At 43.4% G+C, this 17,366-nt stretch overlaps 3 protein-coding genes and 1 long non-coding RNA gene across 7 annotated transcripts; 3 read left to right on the forward strand and 1 right to left on the reverse strand.

Annotated features, from left to right (window-relative positions):
* The first annotated feature begins 39 nt into the window (after nucleotides 1-39).
* Nucleotides 40-2,973, forward strand: LOC118430290. Its single transcript, XR_004832838.1, has 3 exons — nucleotides 40-168; nucleotides 698-903; nucleotides 2,517-2,973. It is a non-coding gene; the product is annotated as an uncharacterized LOC118430290 (long non-coding RNA).
* On the reverse strand, nucleotides 627-4,636 carry LOC118430267. 3 transcript variants are annotated; one of them, XM_035840998.1, is made up of 7 exons: nucleotides 3,935-4,147; nucleotides 3,411-3,461; nucleotides 2,983-3,069; nucleotides 2,542-2,580; nucleotides 1,838-1,906; nucleotides 1,500-1,603; nucleotides 627-884 (listed from the first exon to the last, which is right to left on the reverse strand). In XM_035840998.1, the coding sequence occupies exons 1-7, from the start codon at nucleotides 4,109-4,111 to the stop codon at nucleotides 683-685; spliced, it is 729 nt and encodes a 242-aa protein (XP_035696891.1). In that variant the 5' UTR covers nucleotides 4,112-4,147; the 3' UTR covers nucleotides 627-682. The 3 variants fall into 3 exon arrangements, with proteins under 3 accessions (XP_035696891.1, XP_035696900.1, XP_035696908.1); XM_035841007.1 differs by lacking the exon at nucleotides 2,542-2,580 and having other exon boundaries at nucleotides 3,935-4,629; XM_035841015.1 differs by lacking the exons at nucleotides 1,838-1,906; nucleotides 2,542-2,580 and having other exon boundaries at nucleotides 3,935-4,636.
* Nucleotides 4,637-5,497: 861 nt separating this feature from the next.
* Nucleotides 5,498-8,113, forward strand: LOC118426044. The gene is made up of 2 exons (XM_035835279.1): nucleotides 5,498-6,464; nucleotides 6,610-8,113. Exon 2 carries the CDS (start codon nucleotides 6,616-6,618, stop codon nucleotides 7,570-7,572), a length of 957 nt encoding a protein of 318 aa, XP_035691172.1. The 5' UTR covers nucleotides 5,498-6,464; nucleotides 6,610-6,615; the 3' UTR covers nucleotides 7,573-8,113.
* A 3,683-nt stretch (nucleotides 8,114-11,796) lies between these two features.
* On the forward strand, nucleotides 11,797-17,047 carry LOC118418451 (heat shock protein HSP 90-alpha-like). Of its 2 annotated transcripts, none has more exons than XM_035824368.1 (6): nucleotides 11,797-11,949; nucleotides 13,438-14,778; nucleotides 15,119-15,266; nucleotides 15,403-15,518; nucleotides 16,062-16,214; nucleotides 16,670-17,047. In XM_035824368.1, exons 2-6 carry the CDS (start codon nucleotides 13,438-13,440, stop codon nucleotides 17,030-17,032), a joined length of 2,121 nt encoding a protein of 706 aa, XP_035680261.1. In that variant the 5' UTR covers nucleotides 11,797-11,949; the 3' UTR covers nucleotides 17,033-17,047. The 2 variants fall into 2 exon arrangements, with proteins under 2 accessions (XP_035680261.1, XP_035680271.1); XM_035824378.1 differs by having other exon boundaries at nucleotides 11,844-11,969.
* Nucleotides 17,048-17,366: the final 319 nt, after the last annotated feature.

Below are 17,366 nucleotides of genomic sequence, written 5' to 3' on the forward strand. Positions count from 1 at the left end.
GTAACAATGGTAAATCTGGTGCACACTGATACAGGTCACCTCGGGTCACTTTCAACTTGTCAATGACATGGCTATGTAACAATGACTTTGTGCAAAATGTTCTGTGCAGGACATGCGCAAGAGCAACTACGTCATCAATCCCATAATGCCATTGTCTACTCTCCACAGGTGCCCGTGCTTCAAAACGATGGACGATTCCGAATTCGTTCATTCTCTCCTTCCTTTATTTTTCTAGCACTTCTACTAACTGCATGCTGATAGGTGGTTTCTTGCACGTACCACTTTTATTTTTGTGCTTCCACGAAAGGGAAACAGTTTGTTTAATTTTGTTCCAGTCCATCCTCTTCATCTCTCCTTCTCCAAACAACAAAGGTCTATGAGCTGGACCAGACCATTTGTGTTCTGTCACATTATGTAGCAAGTGGCAGGACAGAGCTGGAGGGACTGGTCACCTTATATATGATGTGTTTGCGTAAGTTTAAACAGAACATTAGATTGTTAGGCTAGACCATGTGAAGTTGACATCATGCATTGCTTGCAAATGACATATTTCAAGTTTTGCCTTTTTACCATAGATAAGCTTGTAGACAGACAGAAAATTAAGACAGGTCTAAGAGGTCTAAGTTATGAGGTCTAAGTTAAGTTTTTAAATTTTATTGCCTTGACAATGAAATCATCACTTTCATGTGTACAATAGATTTCCGTTGTCCCGGCGGCTGTAGTGGTTCTTGTATGTGGACATCAAACTCTCGTTCTTCTCGCGATCTTTGGGCCGGAAGATGGAGGACACGGGCAGACTGGCAGGCGTCAGACTGGGGAGGCGAAGGGGTTGTCTCATCTGATCAACTGTCGCGACGTTTGTCTTCACTGGAAGTATCTGAAACCTGATGTAAAGAGAGAATGGTAGGAGGCATTTGCGCTGTTTGTGTACATTAGTAGATACCAGGCTTCCTGGTATCATATCATCTTTTCAGAGATACCCACGGAATCGGCGAGGCTAATTTCCGTTTCATAATAACGGTCGTCACCTTTTACAATGGTCATTGCCGTTTTTACGTGTATTTGCATACTTTGTCACTTTAAGTGCTCTTTCCCCATCGTGATGTTTAGTTGATAAAGGTTAAGGATACAGGCTTTTTGACTTGGGTTCTAACCCAAGGTAATGCAATTCCTTTTTTTTTTCGATGATCTTTTACAATATATCACCATACTGTCACAAATTTGTAACATTTTTGCTTGAAGGCCCCTTGAAATTTATGAACGCTGGGATATGGTATCGGCCGCTATAAAGTGACGACTGTTTCAAATGACAACGACGGTTTACGAGTCAGACACGCATATTGGCGACTATTTTCATACATGTTTACCTGTATTCATATAAGGTAGCCAGTAGCATTAACTTTTTGGCCCAGTCTGGCCGTTATTTATATAGTTGTATATTTTTACTGTAATACTGAGTCTTCAAGAAGTCAGAAAATAGCAATGAGTCTCATACTTACTGTACACAGTCGTCCCCAAACTGGAAGTGAGTCTTACGCTGATACTTGTTCCAGTTCTCACGGAAAAGTGCCTCAGAAGATAAATCCTTCTCTTTAGCGTCGGCCTATGAAAAAAACGGTCTATCATGACCCCATTCTTTTTCATTGATTAGCTTATAAGGCTACCGTATACCACCAGCAGGGTGAAATAATGCTGCAGTACATAACAATATCACTACGTGGCCCCAAATCAATATGTCATGGGTCCATTATTATTGTCACGTCATCCAGTGCGGCTTCGCGTAACGATCGTTTTTGATATCATAGGTTTACAAAAAAACAAGCGAAAGACTACATACACCAGTAAATGAGGTCTTGTACACAGACGTTTCCAGCTGCTTGTCTCTGTTGAACTGAGGATTCATGTCCTGTGAAAAAAAAGAATTATGAAATATTGTCTGTCATTTCATATGTTTGTAACCAGGTAGGTTTATTCATTTAGACCCTTGTTGTACCTAGTGGCACAGTGAGAGTAACAAGTCTCCTTGCTGTTTCAGTAGCAGGGAACATTTTTTACATGGAGGGGTTTACAACTTGCTGGCCCTTTTCCTTTTTTAATGTGCCCGAGACACCTCTTCGAACATGGAACCCACATTTTACGTCCCTTCCAAAAGACGGGTGCAGCGCTAACCAAGATGCCTTACCAAGAATTAACCGCTAATTAAAACCAGGTTACAGTTAGATACAATGTAATAAGAAAATAATGGATACACTTTATAATAATACACACAATGATAATGTACACACTTTTAGTATCAGTTGTGCTGATTACTTTCTGGTGGATCACAGTTTTAGCTCTGTACTGGATAAAATCTGTCCTTCAGTGGTTAGTAAACGGATGAATGCAAATCGCTTCAGCTTTTGGTTACATGTCATGTTCTGACGTACACGTCGGTGTAAAGAGCAAAGTTTGCAAAATATAGAATAGATCCACCCCCACACCCCCTCATCACAACGTGTGTTTTTTTTTACTCGTAGGCCATCCTCATGCAGTTTAACGTACCGGTATGCTGTTCCCCGCGCCTGGGTCAAAAGGCGGAGGCTGAAAAGAAAAAAGATCAGAAAATTGATTTGCCATCAGATTTCTTGCTGGAAAACTACTTAAGCAATTCGAGCAATGACATCGGGGTGTTTAACGACTGGCAAGCTAAAGGACGTTTGTAGATTAGATTACTAGGCTAATGACTAGATTACTGATTAACATGTCGATTTTAGCGTACCATCAGATTTTGTCTACCAAAGTGACGTCATCTCGATCGCTAGTACTGGGTTTGAGAGTTACAGTAAACCTTGATGGCTAGTTCCAAACCAATCAGACCAAAGCTGTGCCTTTGATAGTTTTGTCAAAGCCGCCACGTTATGCCACTAGTTTTGTCTCATGAATGCCTCATTGATAGAGAGTAACGGAACTAGACGACAAAACCCGAAGACTGTCACGACATACCTGCCGACCGGGTCTTCGGGAAAACTCGGAGGCTGCATACGTCACCGGCTTCAGCCTGTCGCACCCGAGCTGGAAGTGAGTCTCATTCTGAGAAGGGATGAACATTTGATGGATGATGTTTTCTTCAAATTTCATATATATTGCGAGAGCTAAAAAAAGCATGCGCTTAAATTGAGACTATAAACGCTGTAGAAAGAATCGAGTATCACAGCGCTTTTATTTCGGTATTCAAGAAGTGCAAAAAGTGACGCTTATTTGCTTGCATACTCGTACTTAACCACTATTTGTACGGCATTCGGAGGGGTGCGACCCCCCCCCCCCTTTTTTTTAAATCTATGCGCGCAGATGTTATCCATAAACGTACTGTGGCCTAACAACCAACAATGGAAGAATGTCAAGATTGAAGGACACTTTAAAAGCAGAGGCACCTGTTTGTGTGATGTCCATGTCGGATGAATACTCCACCGTAGTAGAAAGTTCTGCGGGAAGAACAAAGGGCGACAAAAGAACGTTGTATCAGCACCAAGGACAGGGCCGCTGAACAAGTACTAGTATTGTGAGAACAATGCTTTGTGATGTCATAACGTGTTCTTCCAAACATATTGTTTGTCTATATAACCATTAATCACAGTCATCCAATCCACTGTGTGAAAAAGTTCAGCCAACAAATCTAGGTGCTGTGCTTAGAAGATGGTGGGTAAAGTCGCTGACATATTTCATATGAAACACTAGCACAACCGTTACTATGGTTAACGTTACTTCGTGCCGAATCATAACTGCTATGATATCTAACGATGTTTTTGACTGGAAAATAATCGTAACGAAGAATCAGGCATTAAATTGGCGTAATATTATACAGAGAAACTATTGTCATAGATATATTTCATATTCCAGAACACCAAAAACAACGATGTTGATGTTGACGACCCCCGGCTTGCAACCCCTTACGTACCCAGTAGTCGGCGCTGTAGGTGGTGCTCCATCTGGTGCGGCACTTACTAAACGGCCCGTCCTTACTCAGCACGTTGTCTGCCTGTAGAACCTTCTGTAGTTTGACGGCGGGGTCTCTCCTCTTAGCTCCGTACAGATGAGACAAGCGACCGCCGTGGTGCACCTGGGCTGTAGCCATGGCACATCTGGTGCAGACTGATCCAGGTCACCTCAGGTCACTTTCAACTTCACAATGACGTAATGGACGTAAACAATGTCGTTCTTTGTCATCAATCCCATGATGCCTCCAAACACAAACGTACACAGCAACCATTCATTTATCCACTTATTTATTACCTCCATGGAAAATGGAGGTATAGTTTTTGGTTTGTATGTTTGTGTGTGTGTTTTTCCGTAGCAATAGCCTGACTACCTCTGGATGGATTGTGACGATATAAGTGTACTTGTTGCAAACACATAGGTCAGGGTCGATCGGGGCCATATGGCAGCTTACCTTGGTACTACAGCAAAATTCCCGTTTTTCATATCTCTCGGTCAGCAGTTTACGTATTTTTCCTTTTTATTTTTCGATTTTCTAGTATTTGCATATTAAAGCCGCACTAGTACTAGTACATGTATAGTGCATTTTCGCCCTTCGATCCCAAATTAAACGTTTTGTGGTGTATGCTGCAATTTGTCGTTCAACTCACTTTAGGGCACAATTCACATTCATCGCACGATAGTCGTGCGATCGCAAACTGTTGACATTCGCGTAATAGTCGTGTGTATGTCGTACAGAACTCAGATGTACATGTCTTGTTACGGAAATGTTGTCTTGGATCTTTGTCGGCGGTTGGCTCTGTTACAGTCTGCTTGAAAATTCTTCAACATCAAAATCGTACGGCTACGTACGGCATGCGATTGCGACCGTACTTGACAATTGGTTGCCTTAGTATAGCGATACAGTTTTCTATGCTTTTAAATCCTATCACCGTCTTTCCAAACTTTGGCGAAACAAATGTCAATAAGTTTCAGAATGATTAAGAATAGATGGAAAAGAATAACGTTAACGTTAGATCTATTTCAATTTTGATTGGAGTCTGTCATTCAACGTGGCTCATTAAGGCTAACGTCACATTTCTAAACTGGGGCCCGGCCGGGCTTTTCGACTATTCTCTTCACCTCTTGTGTAGTTTGGTGTCTTGTTTAATAATACTTTTCGTTCACTGAAAGATGCTCGGCCAGGCCCCGGTTTGGACATGTGACTGACGTTTGTAGTACTCGTTCATCACTGCAAACATATATCCCAATAAGGCCATGTTGATTTGATTATATGGATGACATCCTCTGGGAACCCAAGTTTGACCAAAAAAAGTTGCCTTCATAATGAAATCTAAGCGGTCAGGAAGGTTGAACAAATGACTGAACACACAGAATATAGTATACCCAGAAATTTGTGATTCTTCATTTTTGTTCATTCACATCCTTTTTGACCTTGGAATGAGATTATTAGACATTTTTCCAATATTTGATTTTTTGATCCATGACATGCATTTGCTTATTTTGCAGCTGTTTTTGTACGATTTACAGTATTTTGTTTTAAACGGACGAAAATTGATGCGCGCGCGGATGTCATCCATATCATTTTTTTATAATCAAATCAACATGGCCTTATCGGTGATTAATTAACGACAAGTGTGAAATGACCGTGATCTCGCCTGTGACGGGTTGTCTGAGAGAAGTGGGCGGGACGGTTTGTCGACAACTGCTCAAACAAACTACACCTCAAACACAGACGTGTGAAAACTAACAACACCCGATTATAGCTAATTAATTTCGTCACTGAAATGGGTGGATCCTTGGGGTGGATCGGTCGTCAGACAAGAGAATGGCTGGAAAAACCTCGTTCCCAGGTGCTGTGTGTGTCTGTCACCATTGCAGTAGGCGTGAGCCTTCAATGTCTGGTACCCAGGCTACACATGTCTATCAAAGCCAAAGCCTTGTTCTGTGTGGTGAAATTAAACGACGTTTCGTACGGTACAAGAGCCTAACAAACAGAATGGAAACTCGACTCATTGGATCGATTACAATATCATCAATCGATCGATCATAACTTCTGCTCACACGAGCACAAAAAGCACACGGAAAAGAGGGTTCAAACAGACTAAAACATGTTATCATTTACCAACCACGGTTTCATTTCAACACTTCTTGCAATTTTTGTCCCGCTCCGTTTGACCTACTCCGGACCAGAACACTTTTACAAGTTATGGGAGATCGAGGAGCTTTTATCGATGTAGAACGCATGGAACGCGGATGGAACGGCACTATGGATGACGTAATAGATTCGTTCTTTCTCTACCTTAGCAACCGTGATCGTTCGAATCACCTTTCTCAGGTACTAACAAGATGGCGTCGTATTTACCTGCCTTTACCATCATATCTTGTAACTATTTGTAGCGTCTTTTGATGCAAGACAAGTTTTGGTAAAAGATATCAGAGGAGGCCAGCAAGTATTTGCATCCCGGTGGATTTGGGCTACTTCCATCTATGTGTGCTATTTTGAGCGTTACCCATTTTCGGTTTGTTTGGCTTTTTGGATAAGGACTGGTTTCAAGTGTCCCGTTGCTACCCATCCGGTTCTGTATATGGTATCGCCCGGCCAGCGGCTAATCTCTTCCCCGCATCTGTGTTCAGTGAGGCATGGCACAGGACGGGGTCTCGGATGCACCTGCTACCCTAGCCGGGCTCTCATTGGTGGACGCCCCTCCATCCCAGGATGACGTATTCACGCAGTATTTACATAGTGGGAACCATTGCTGGTCTAATCGCCCGGGACCCCGTTGTCTAAGCGCTACGTCGTCTTTCGCTTACAACAAGCAGACCAGGAACAAGATGCTTTTGACCCACCAGGAGATACCCTTCCACCAGCGCCCTCTCCACCTTCTGACTTTGGAGGAAGAGGAGTTTCTCTGGGAAGATGAGGAGGACAGAGAGCTGACCCCCAGCGAGGCACTACGACTGGCCATCACGGATTATTGCCACGACTACGTCCGCGCTCTGATTGACAAGTACCCTGCGAAGGTCCTTGAGGACGGGGGCAACTGTTGTCCTGCTTTAGTCCATGCCGTGTCGCGCGAACAACCGGAGATGGTGGAACTCATTCTACGGCACAGTAAAAAGGTGATGGGGCTGACAGACTACGTGAACCAGCGCAGCTGTCATCTGGACCAGCAGCGCACTGCCCTGCACAAGGCGGCGGAGTTGGGCAGCCTGCCCTGCGTCAACGTTCTGCTGCGTTACGGGGCGGATCCCACCTTAACGGACGCCACCGGTGCCACGCCCCTGGATGTTTGTCTGCGAGGCCCGCCGCCGGTAGATCCGAGAATACCTGTGCAACTCGACACCAGGTACCTGGACTGTGCTCAAGCGCTTATTCAAGCTTCACCACCGAACAGTTACCAGTCTACGCTCGTCCGGGTCTTGCCAGAACACGCAGTGTTTTCTCCGTTACGACAGTATCTGAGGGAGCCCCCGAGCCTGGTGGAACATTGCAGACTGTCTATCAGATCTGCCATGGGACCACGACATCTACCAGAGGGAGCCAAGAATCTCAGTTTACCAAAAATGCTACAGGCATATATTCAGCTGGAAAAATGATGATTCTTTTTATACAAAATTTACAAATGGAACCGTACTGAATTGACGTTTTACAAATTTCACCGTATTTCGCCTCTAATTAATATATTGTAGTAATACTAGTCTGATGTTGTACAGGTATACTTGTGAACGTTGAATCGTAGCTGTCTATGTTGAAATTCAAATACCGCTCGGAGTCACTCCCATAACACGGTTATCCACTTATGGATGACTTTATTTTACGGTATGTCTGCGATTGTAATGAAATTATGTGTTTTGATGTAGAATTGTTGTAAATATCTGTCGAAGCGTGAATGCGAACAGATCACTACTATGATTAATATATTCATTATTTATGACACAATTACGGCATATTCATTCTATAGCCCTGTCTGCCATTTTAACGACTCCCTTGACAAATGAAATGTTATGTATATCATATGTGTATATATGAAATGCTTCTGGCTGTGAATAGATGGCATATCAATAGATTTCTGGACCTTGTGGCTTTTTTCTGACGCAGAAAAAGGGAAATAAAACACGTTGTTCATGTTGTATGGTATCATTATCAAGTTGCCTCGCTCTTTGTGTGACCTATCTAATTGATCGCACGACTGGATCTACATGTATGCTATATCATTGGCTTTGTTGCCCCCATTTCGGATGAGAATCCCATAATCAGTATGTGGACAGGGGATTGGTATATGTTGTACCTGCGTAAACCGTAATTATAGTGGCATTTTAAGTTCATGCATAAAACATGTCATCTCTTGGCAGAGGGAAATTGATTTATGTACTAATAAACAGCCGCCAAATGAAAACATTTTTTTTTCGATTCGTATATCGAATATACACCGAGGTACTGGCAATGGAAATATGCACGTGGGTGCTCTAAATTATGTTTAGATGTTTATAGGTTAATGCGATAGTAAAACGGGCCAGGCCTTCTCTGTATCTGCCCAACCCTATTTCTGTAATCTATTTTTTTGGCGTCGACAGAAGTCTGGTATAGTCTTAGTACTGTATGAGGGGAAATGTTCGTGGTGACTTCAATGCTCGCGGTTTTCGCGGTGACGCGAACTTAGAAGCAGCACGTACTGTCTTCTGTCCGGCAACCCCCTTGTTTTAACCGAGAACTTAAAAGTAAAGCCATTGCGTACAGGCCAATTTATCCTCGCCGCGGAAATAAAATCCTCTCCAACATTTTCCTTTTAACAGTATTTGTCGTTCAAGACGACACATTCGATCCAACAGACACCAGAGACACATTGAGAGAAGACAACAAATCATCCTTGGCGCCACAAAGACCGAAAACCTGCTGGAACATGTACCGTACTGAAACGCCTGTCCCCTGGGACCCGATTCAGCTGTTTCTTCCGCCTACTTATTAGGTAGCCTGGTAAGGGTAACGTCACATTTTCACAAAGGGGCCTGGCCGGGCAGTTTCGGGGACAAAGTACGATATAAAAGACAACAAAAACACAAAACGGACCAAAAATAATTCAATAGCGTGCCCTGTACATATATTTCGGCATAAACATTAATTTTTCGTTTCCGCAAACAGCCTGGCAGGGTCCCGGGTAGGAAATGTGAGGAAGGCCTAATCTCAACGAGTCAGGTTTTTTTCCGATCGACCCAAGCCCTACTAAGAAATGGCCATTTTTTTTCTGACGGCTTATCTTTACGGCCGACCTTTTTGATTACTGCTGGAACGAATGTAATTGAAACCAACCCCGTAAAAAATTTCCCAGCTTGCGCTGATGAACTGGGCGGGTGGGAACACTCACAGCGCCGTAGAGATAGCGGGAGCTTACGGTGGTATACCTTTGGTCACCAACTATTAGGTCAATGTATATGTGAAATGTCTGGCTTGGAGTTACAAATTAATTCATATATTATACGTATGTCTTTGTTGGGTCATCTGAGTACGGAATACATGTAGATTAATATTGACCCTACATTTAATTGTCTGGCATGCGTCCGTATCTTTGATTAAAATCCGATCATGTCATATGCTTGGTACAGTTATTTCTCATACAGTCATTCCTGCATAGTTATACAGTTGGTCTTACTCAAAGCTAGCCTGACTTAATCGCGCTTCTCAGGCCCGTCGTACATTGCCGTGCCCAGCTGCAGGAGGAGGCTACAAGCTCCGGATAGCGGAGTTTGCGTTACACAGACTAACTCAAAGCAAGCACATAAGGATACAGAACTCGGTTTACGTAGCTACATAGACTAATGTGAAAATGTGAAAGGCTCACAGACAAGGCCTATGTCACATTTCCAAACCGGGGCCCGGGTGGACAGCTTTCGGGAACGAAAAGGATTATATAAAAGACACCAAACTACTAGGACGTAACATAACAGTCGTGGGCATTATTAGACTAAGTGTATATTCTTATGTATAATTCTATTTTTTGTTGCCACAAACAGCCCGGTCGGACCGCGGTTTGGAAATGCGACGTTAGCCTAAATGCAGTACTTCTATGCGTCATCTTGGCTGTCTGCCCCATCCTAAATGACTGAGCGGCGAAACGCCAATTGGAGCGATCGACCTTACAGTCCGCAAGCCGTACGGGTGATTATAAACAGCGTTTATTTACATTGCAAATATACTTTCCCTGGCACCTTACAATCTCTTACACGAGAGAACAATGGTGCTTATTTAATCTGGATGCCGGGGATTGGAGGACTTTGATGAAGACTAATATGCTTTTATGCGACCTCTCAGACAACAGCATGGCACATGTGAGGGTGGGCACATGTGGCTTGGTTGATATTTTACTCTTTCACTTCTGATGGCCTTTCAGGGTCAGCGAACCATTATTATAAAACGAACACCGAATTATACCATATCAGCGAAACATTCGTGTCCATTCCAAGAAACTTTCTGTTCCAGGAGAGAGAAAATGAACCAATCACCAATCATATCGTAGTTTGCTTCCACCCCACGTCATTTTCGTTTCATTTTTTATTCAAATATTTATTGTCCTGTCGGTCTCAGCGCACAGAATATCACATGTCCAAGCAGATGTTTCACAATTCCGGCGACAAGTCAGCCCGCACAGGCCCGAGAATGTATCCAGGCCCAACAGTGTAGGCTCTGGATACTGTTTAAGCCCGGTGGATACTGTCCAGGGCCAGTCCAGGCACTGAATCCTGTCTTACAAACCGGAAGATCTATTTTGGGATTACAGAACATCATATGATTGAGAGTTGCATTTGGCCAACATAACTTTACTAGTTACCTTTGCAAAGAGGGTCATGTTGTCGGCAGCGTTTGAGTGTGTCTGTGTGTGAACATGATGGTCCGTGAATGCCTGGATGGAATGTCTTGATACTGATACTAGGTATGTAAATAGGTCTTATTGAGACCTGAACATGATGAGATTTTGTGCCCCCTGTAGGCTATTTCGTACTTATGATGGTACTGCAGCGGGCCTTCTGGTTTAGATATCTCGTCCCGGACGAGCCATCGTCACGAATTTTGCTTGGCAGAAAGCTCTTGTGGTAGGGAAGAAGCAACTTAACTTTGGACTTCATAGCGTCTTCCTTTGTAACTGTAAGTATTGTTCTATCTACATAACTTTAAAATAGGATATTAAAGTCAACAAGGGATAAAAGGATTTTCTTGATTTATGACCAGTGAGTGACGTGGATAAAGACCGACGTGATGTTCAATACATCAACTATGCAGATTAGGATTTGTATATTTTTCGCACATATATACCATTTTTCGTACATTTTGTATTTCGATTATGTTGAATCAATCAGGTATCTTAACCCCCTTGGTTACACTAGTTCCCCTTTTTGCTAGTATTTGGCCCGGCCTGCTGCAATGCCGACTGCTGTGTAGTAAAACAATGGTTTAGAAACTTCTCAGTCAATTTTGTTCTCGGTCTTTCTGACTGTTCCAGAAATAACCCCGGTGAACTTTTTGCATAATAGTGTAAAAATCAAAGCATCCGGGATCATCTGGAACGTTCTGCAAAGTTCTAATGCCGGTTCCACCACCGAAACCTAGTCAGATGGTACAGCCCAGTTTACTTCCGGTCTGAACATGTGGAACGTTCTGGAAAACCGTTGTACACTTGTACACTGTTACTTCCGAAAAATAGTCCCGAACCTATGTCAGTATAAATCAATTTATATACGTCTTGACTCATATAACAAACGAATTTATGACAAAATGTATATTCTGTATAAAATTTCGAAGTATTTTTGCTCTTGAGTACTTTCAAAACAATTTATTGGAAAACCGCGGGAAAGTGCGGATGAATATCAAAGGGGTAAATAAAAAGGCGGAGCTTTGAATGTTCCCCAGGCAAGTAGTCAATAGTCCAGAAGAAGTTGTATGAGGAAACGTTTTCTGCGACCTATTGCGTCGAACGGCTCAAGGTAGGCTCTTTTCAGCTGTGGTAAGGCTTTATTTATGATTTTATTTTGTTGGCATGGACACTGTGGCTCGGTCAAACTCGCGTATGGCCCTTGACCATTTAAAGGTCCTTCAATGAATCTGTGCAGGGAGTCCTTGGTCTAGGCGAAGCAGGCCAAAGGCAAATGCTTGTCGCTTCAAATCTTTTTTTAATTCAACATCCTTGCTTTGACAATTGACAGAAAGGGCTGAGAAAGAATATGCTAGAGTACCTTTTATTCTAAAAATGTCTGTTTAGGTCATTAGCTAACAGGTTGGTGGTTTCATTTAACGTTAACGTTACCCATTTTCCAAGGTACATGTTGCTAGTTTAATAGCCCAAGGCCAATGAGTCCAAAAACGAGGACAAAAGGGGACATGTTGTAGAATTTTGAAACAATGTTTAGTTTCATAGAGAAAAAAAGGATGGTTTAAATTCCACTAACCATTAAGGGTCATCATTAAGGACCTTTTTTTGTCCGCACTGGCTCGTCATATATGCGGTGGGACACCTCACTGCTGCATGTCGGGATACAGAGCCTTCCAGAAATTGGACTTTAAGTTTCGATCGAGACATCATGCATCACCCATTCCTAGTTCCTGTTTCACAAGGAAAACAAATACTAGTACACAGTATGGCATAGAAAAAGAACAGAAACTGTATTTTGTCACCAGCTATGATTTTTTGTCTGCTTGCATCACTTTCACTTCGCTTCATTTGTTTAAGCAGGAGTGTACACCAAGGGGATTATAGGATTAACGTTATAGGCTATAAATAGCCTTACTAAAATCGCGCCCCTAGCGGCTGGCCCTACAATTGTAATTAACCCCAACCAGCGAGAGATTGTGTAAACACAGGCTAGGCTAGGCTATATAAATAACTTCCTTGCATGGATGTTGATGTCACCAAGAGCCTACCAGTAAAAGACATGAATTGATTTTTGCCTTTGCCAATATTTCAGGTAGTGTTTGTGTGTGTGTTTGTGTTTGTAGAAGACCAGCATACTGCAAATGTTCAACCTTTTGCGGTGGTTTTTCTTTTGAGGTTTCTCTGGCTTGTTTTGGAACTGCAGGGGCTGGCCTAGTGTCAGACTTTGAAAGGGAATTACTTCAGGATTGATGATTTTTGGTACATGGATAGCTTAGTGATGCTTCATATATCATTTACATAAATATAAATTATGCAAATCTAATTTGCATAATTAATTAGGAAAATCCCCTCTGTTCCATTATAGGACTATTGCAACATGTTTCATTTGTAACTGAGAAATATAAGAATATTGATAGATATATTATGCAAACAAAGACCTAATTTGCATAACTAATGTTAAAATCCAATTGTGGTAAAGATGGGAATTTCTTACTTGTGGCATTTGGAGGTTATGTACAGGTGAACACCCTTGCTGACAACCTTATTGACTCAATCACTTACTCTTAGTTAAGGATAACTTTTTTATTCCTGTGTTGTTTAGATGACTGAAGCGGAACAGGCCCAGCAGGAGACACCCATGGAGGATGAGTCGGAGGTGGAGACCTTTGCCTTCCAGGCAGAGATCGCCCAGCTCATGTCTCTCATCATTAACACCTTCTACTCTAACAAGGAGATCTTCCTGAGGGAGCTCATCTCCAACTCTTCCGACGCGCTGGACAAAATCCGCTACGAGAGCCTGACAGATCCCGGCAAGCTGGACTCCGGGAAGGACCTCAGCATTCGCATCATTCCAAACAAGGAAGACAACACCTTGACCATCATGGACACTGGTATTGGGATGACCAAGGCTGACCTGGTCAACAACCTGGGAACCATCGCTCGCTCTGGCACCAAGGCCTTCATGGAGGCTCTGCAGGCCGGCGCTGACATCTCCATGATTGGTCAGTTTGGCGTGGGTTTCTACTCCGCGTACCTCGTGGCCGACAAGGTGGAGGTCGTCACCAAGCACAACGATGACGAGCAGTACAGGTGGGAGAGCTCAGCGGGAGGATCCTTCACGGTTTGCATGGATGCGGGGGAACCGATTGGCCGTGGCACAAAGATCATTCTCCACCTGAAGGAAGACCAGGCGGAGTACATCGAGGAGAAACGCATCAAGGAGGTGGTGAAGAAACATTCTCAGTTCATCGGCTATCCCATCAACCTCGAGGTGACCAAGGAGCGCAACAAGGAGGTTAGCGATGATGAAGACGACGAGGAAGATGCGGAAGAAGCCGCCAAGAAAGAGGAAGGAGAGGGGGACCAAGAGGAGAAGCCTAAGATTGAAGACATTGACGAGGAAGAAGAAGAAAGTAAGGCCAAGGATAAGAAAAAGAAGACCATCAAGGAGAAGTACAAGGAAGATGAGGAGCTGAACAAGACCAAGCCCATCTGGACCCGTAACCCTGACGACATCAGCCAGGAGGAGTACGGAGAGTTCTACAAGAGCCTGACCAATGACTGGGAGGATCATCTCGCTGTCAAGCACTTCTCCGTGGAAGGTCAGCTGGAGTTCCGGGCCCTCCTGTTTGTCCCCCGCCGTGCTCCCTTCGACTTGTTCGAGAACAAGAAGAAGAAGAACAACATCAAGCTGTATGTGAGAAGAGTCTTCATCATGGACAACTGTGAAGAGCTGATCCCAGAGTATCTGAATTTCATGAAGGGTGTGGTGGATTCAGAGGACCTGCCCCTCAACATCTCCCGTGAGATGCTCCAGCAGAGCAAGATCCTGAAGGTCATCCGCAAGAACCTTGTCAAGAAGTGTCTGGAGCTGTTTGCTGACCTCCACGAAGACAAGGACAACTACAAGAAGTTCTACGAGTCCTTCAGCAAGAACCTGAAGGTGGAGTAAAAGTCTTCAAAATCTTAAGTTGCTACAAATGCAGTATGAAAGATATACTCAAAACAGTAAATTTAAGGGGAAGCTAACAAACACTTCACTATAAATCACTTATTGTCAAAACCGTGGGTATAGACATTTTTATTATAAAAGTGGAGTTGCAAATTTCCAAAAAGAATGACACCTTTGCATTCCTTATCCATTTCCTTATTCCAAATCCATGATTGCTTTGTGTCTAAGTCTAATTTTGACTTTTAACTACGTGTACTTATACTTCTAAGGACTTGTGTGTGTCTTTGTCATCAGCAATTTGCCCTGATATCTGTTCTTTACTCCTTTACAGCTTGGCATCCATGAGGATGGGCAGAACAGGAAGAAACTGTCGGACCTTCTGATGTACCACTCCTCTGCTGCTGGAGAGGACATGACAACACTGAAGGACTACGTCTCTCGCATGAAGGACAATCAGAAGGACATCTACTATATCACTGGTGAGTAGACTCTGGTTTTCTTTAAGAAGGATGCGACTCTAGATCTGTACTTTAAAAATGCATCCCTTACCCCAGGGAGCTGACAAGATTCCACACTTATATTGTTTATTTTACTGTCTGTTCCCTGTGTTCATAGGTGAGTCCAAGGCTTCAGTGGAGCACTCTGCTTTTGTGGAGAGAGTTACCAAGCGGGGATTTGAAGTGCTGTACATGGTAGAACCCATTGATGAGTATGCAGTCCAACAGCTCAAGGTATGCAAGCAATTTTCTTACTCTAAAATCATCTACTTAAAACTTGCATCTTCATGAAACACAAAGCATTGATAGGAATTAGTGTAGTTTGTTTTGCATAACCGGTAAACCATCTTTAGGCTTCACACACTGGTTTTGTACGGTAAGGACAAGCTGCATAAGACTGGACTGTAAGGATTGGTCAAGTCCACTGGGAAAGACTTCTTCTCTTTTTGATAAGTGTGGAGGGTTCTTTTACATGCTCGAGGTGTGGCTCTCTTCTGGCTTTGCATCCCATCTAATTGGATGTCCCTAACTGAAACTTTGTAGTTGAGTAAAGAAATAGGCGTTAAATGCCTTTCCCAAGGGCACCAGATTGGGGCTTCAGAAGATTTGAACCCTGAACCTTTAGGCTCTAAGTCAGGTATAGTTGAGTGAGGAAATAGGTGCAAAGTGCCTTTCCCAAGGCACAATATTGGGCCCTGCCAGGGATTTGAGCCCAAAACATTTAGATTCAGTCCCTATGCTGAAGACCACCTTTCCACCATTTGTTTCCTCTGTCAGGAGTATGATGGGAAGAAGCTGATCTCTGTTACAAAGGAGGGTCTGGAGCTGCCTGAGGAGGAGGAGGAGAAGAAGCGACGGGAGGAGCTCAAGGCCAAGTTTGAACCTCTCTGCAAGGTCATGAAGGACATCCTGGACAAGAAAGTGGAGAAGGTGAGTCCATGTCACAGTGAAGAAAGAAAAAGCAGTGTTAAGTCTACTTATGGCTTAATTTTATTTGCATAATGTTTATGTATACTCTACAATGGCTCACAGGTTTGGACAAATCTACTAGCCCTATTGTCCCGGGCAAGTGACGATTGGGCAAGCAGATGTCCTACGCAACTTGCCCGATCGGGCAAGTAAGAATTTTCCATTGGTGAGATTTTGATATACTTTTCAGTCATGATCAAGCATCGGTCAACACATAGAAATAAAGCCAATAATAAAAATTCCATTGCTGGAAGTGAAAATACACGTGAAAAGTTGTTTCAGGCAAGTTGATTTTTTATGTACTTGCTCAACCCAAACCCAAACTTGTCTAACCCTGTCCAACCTTATAGTACAGTCTCAGAGAGTTAAGGGTAGAAGAGTAGATGTAAGACTGACACTGGGTGTTCCCCATGCAGGTTGTAGTGTCCAACCGCCTGGTCAGCTCCCCCTGCTGTATCGTCACCAGTCAGTACGGCTGGAGCGCCAACATGGAGCGCATCATGAAGGCCCAGGCCCTGCGCGACAACAGCTCCCTCGGCTACATGGCCGCCAAGAAGCACCTGGAGGTCAACCCAGAGCACCCCATCATCGACTCGCTGCGAGAGAAGGCTGACGCAGACAAGAACGACAAGTCTGTGAAGGACCTGTGCATGCTGCTGTACGAGACGTCGCTCATGGCGTCTGGCTTCACCCTGGAGGATCCGCAGGTCCATGCAGGCAGGATCTACAGGATGATCAGACTGGGATTGGGTAAGTTAAGGATAATACAGGATGATTAAGCTGGGAGTAGGTATGATTAGGTTGGGATTAGGCAAGTACAGGATCAGCATAAGTACAGGAGCAGCATTTTACATCTGTTTTCATCATTAGCTAAAATGCGGAGAAAATGTACAGAGCATAAGGATATAAAGTTAAAGTCGTTTGCTTGGCCATAGTTAGACATTTGGAAACTTAAATTTTGTGTCTTCAAGCTTTTAGGGAAGTTTTCATCAATTGATTATGTAATTGTACTGTAAAAGAGCAAACAGGTTAAAAGTACCCTGGAGACCAGACTTTAAGCCAGAGCTGGCAGAGAATTTGTCCGGCAAGTCTTCCCGAGTACCTTAGATAAGC

The sequence above is a fragment of the Branchiostoma floridae genome, chromosome 1 (assembly GCF_000003815.2).
Source record: "Branchiostoma floridae strain S238N-H82 chromosome 1, Bfl_VNyyK, whole genome shotgun sequence".
NCBI classification, from domain to species: domain Eukaryota; kingdom Metazoa; phylum Chordata; class Leptocardii; order Amphioxiformes; family Branchiostomatidae; genus Branchiostoma; species Branchiostoma floridae.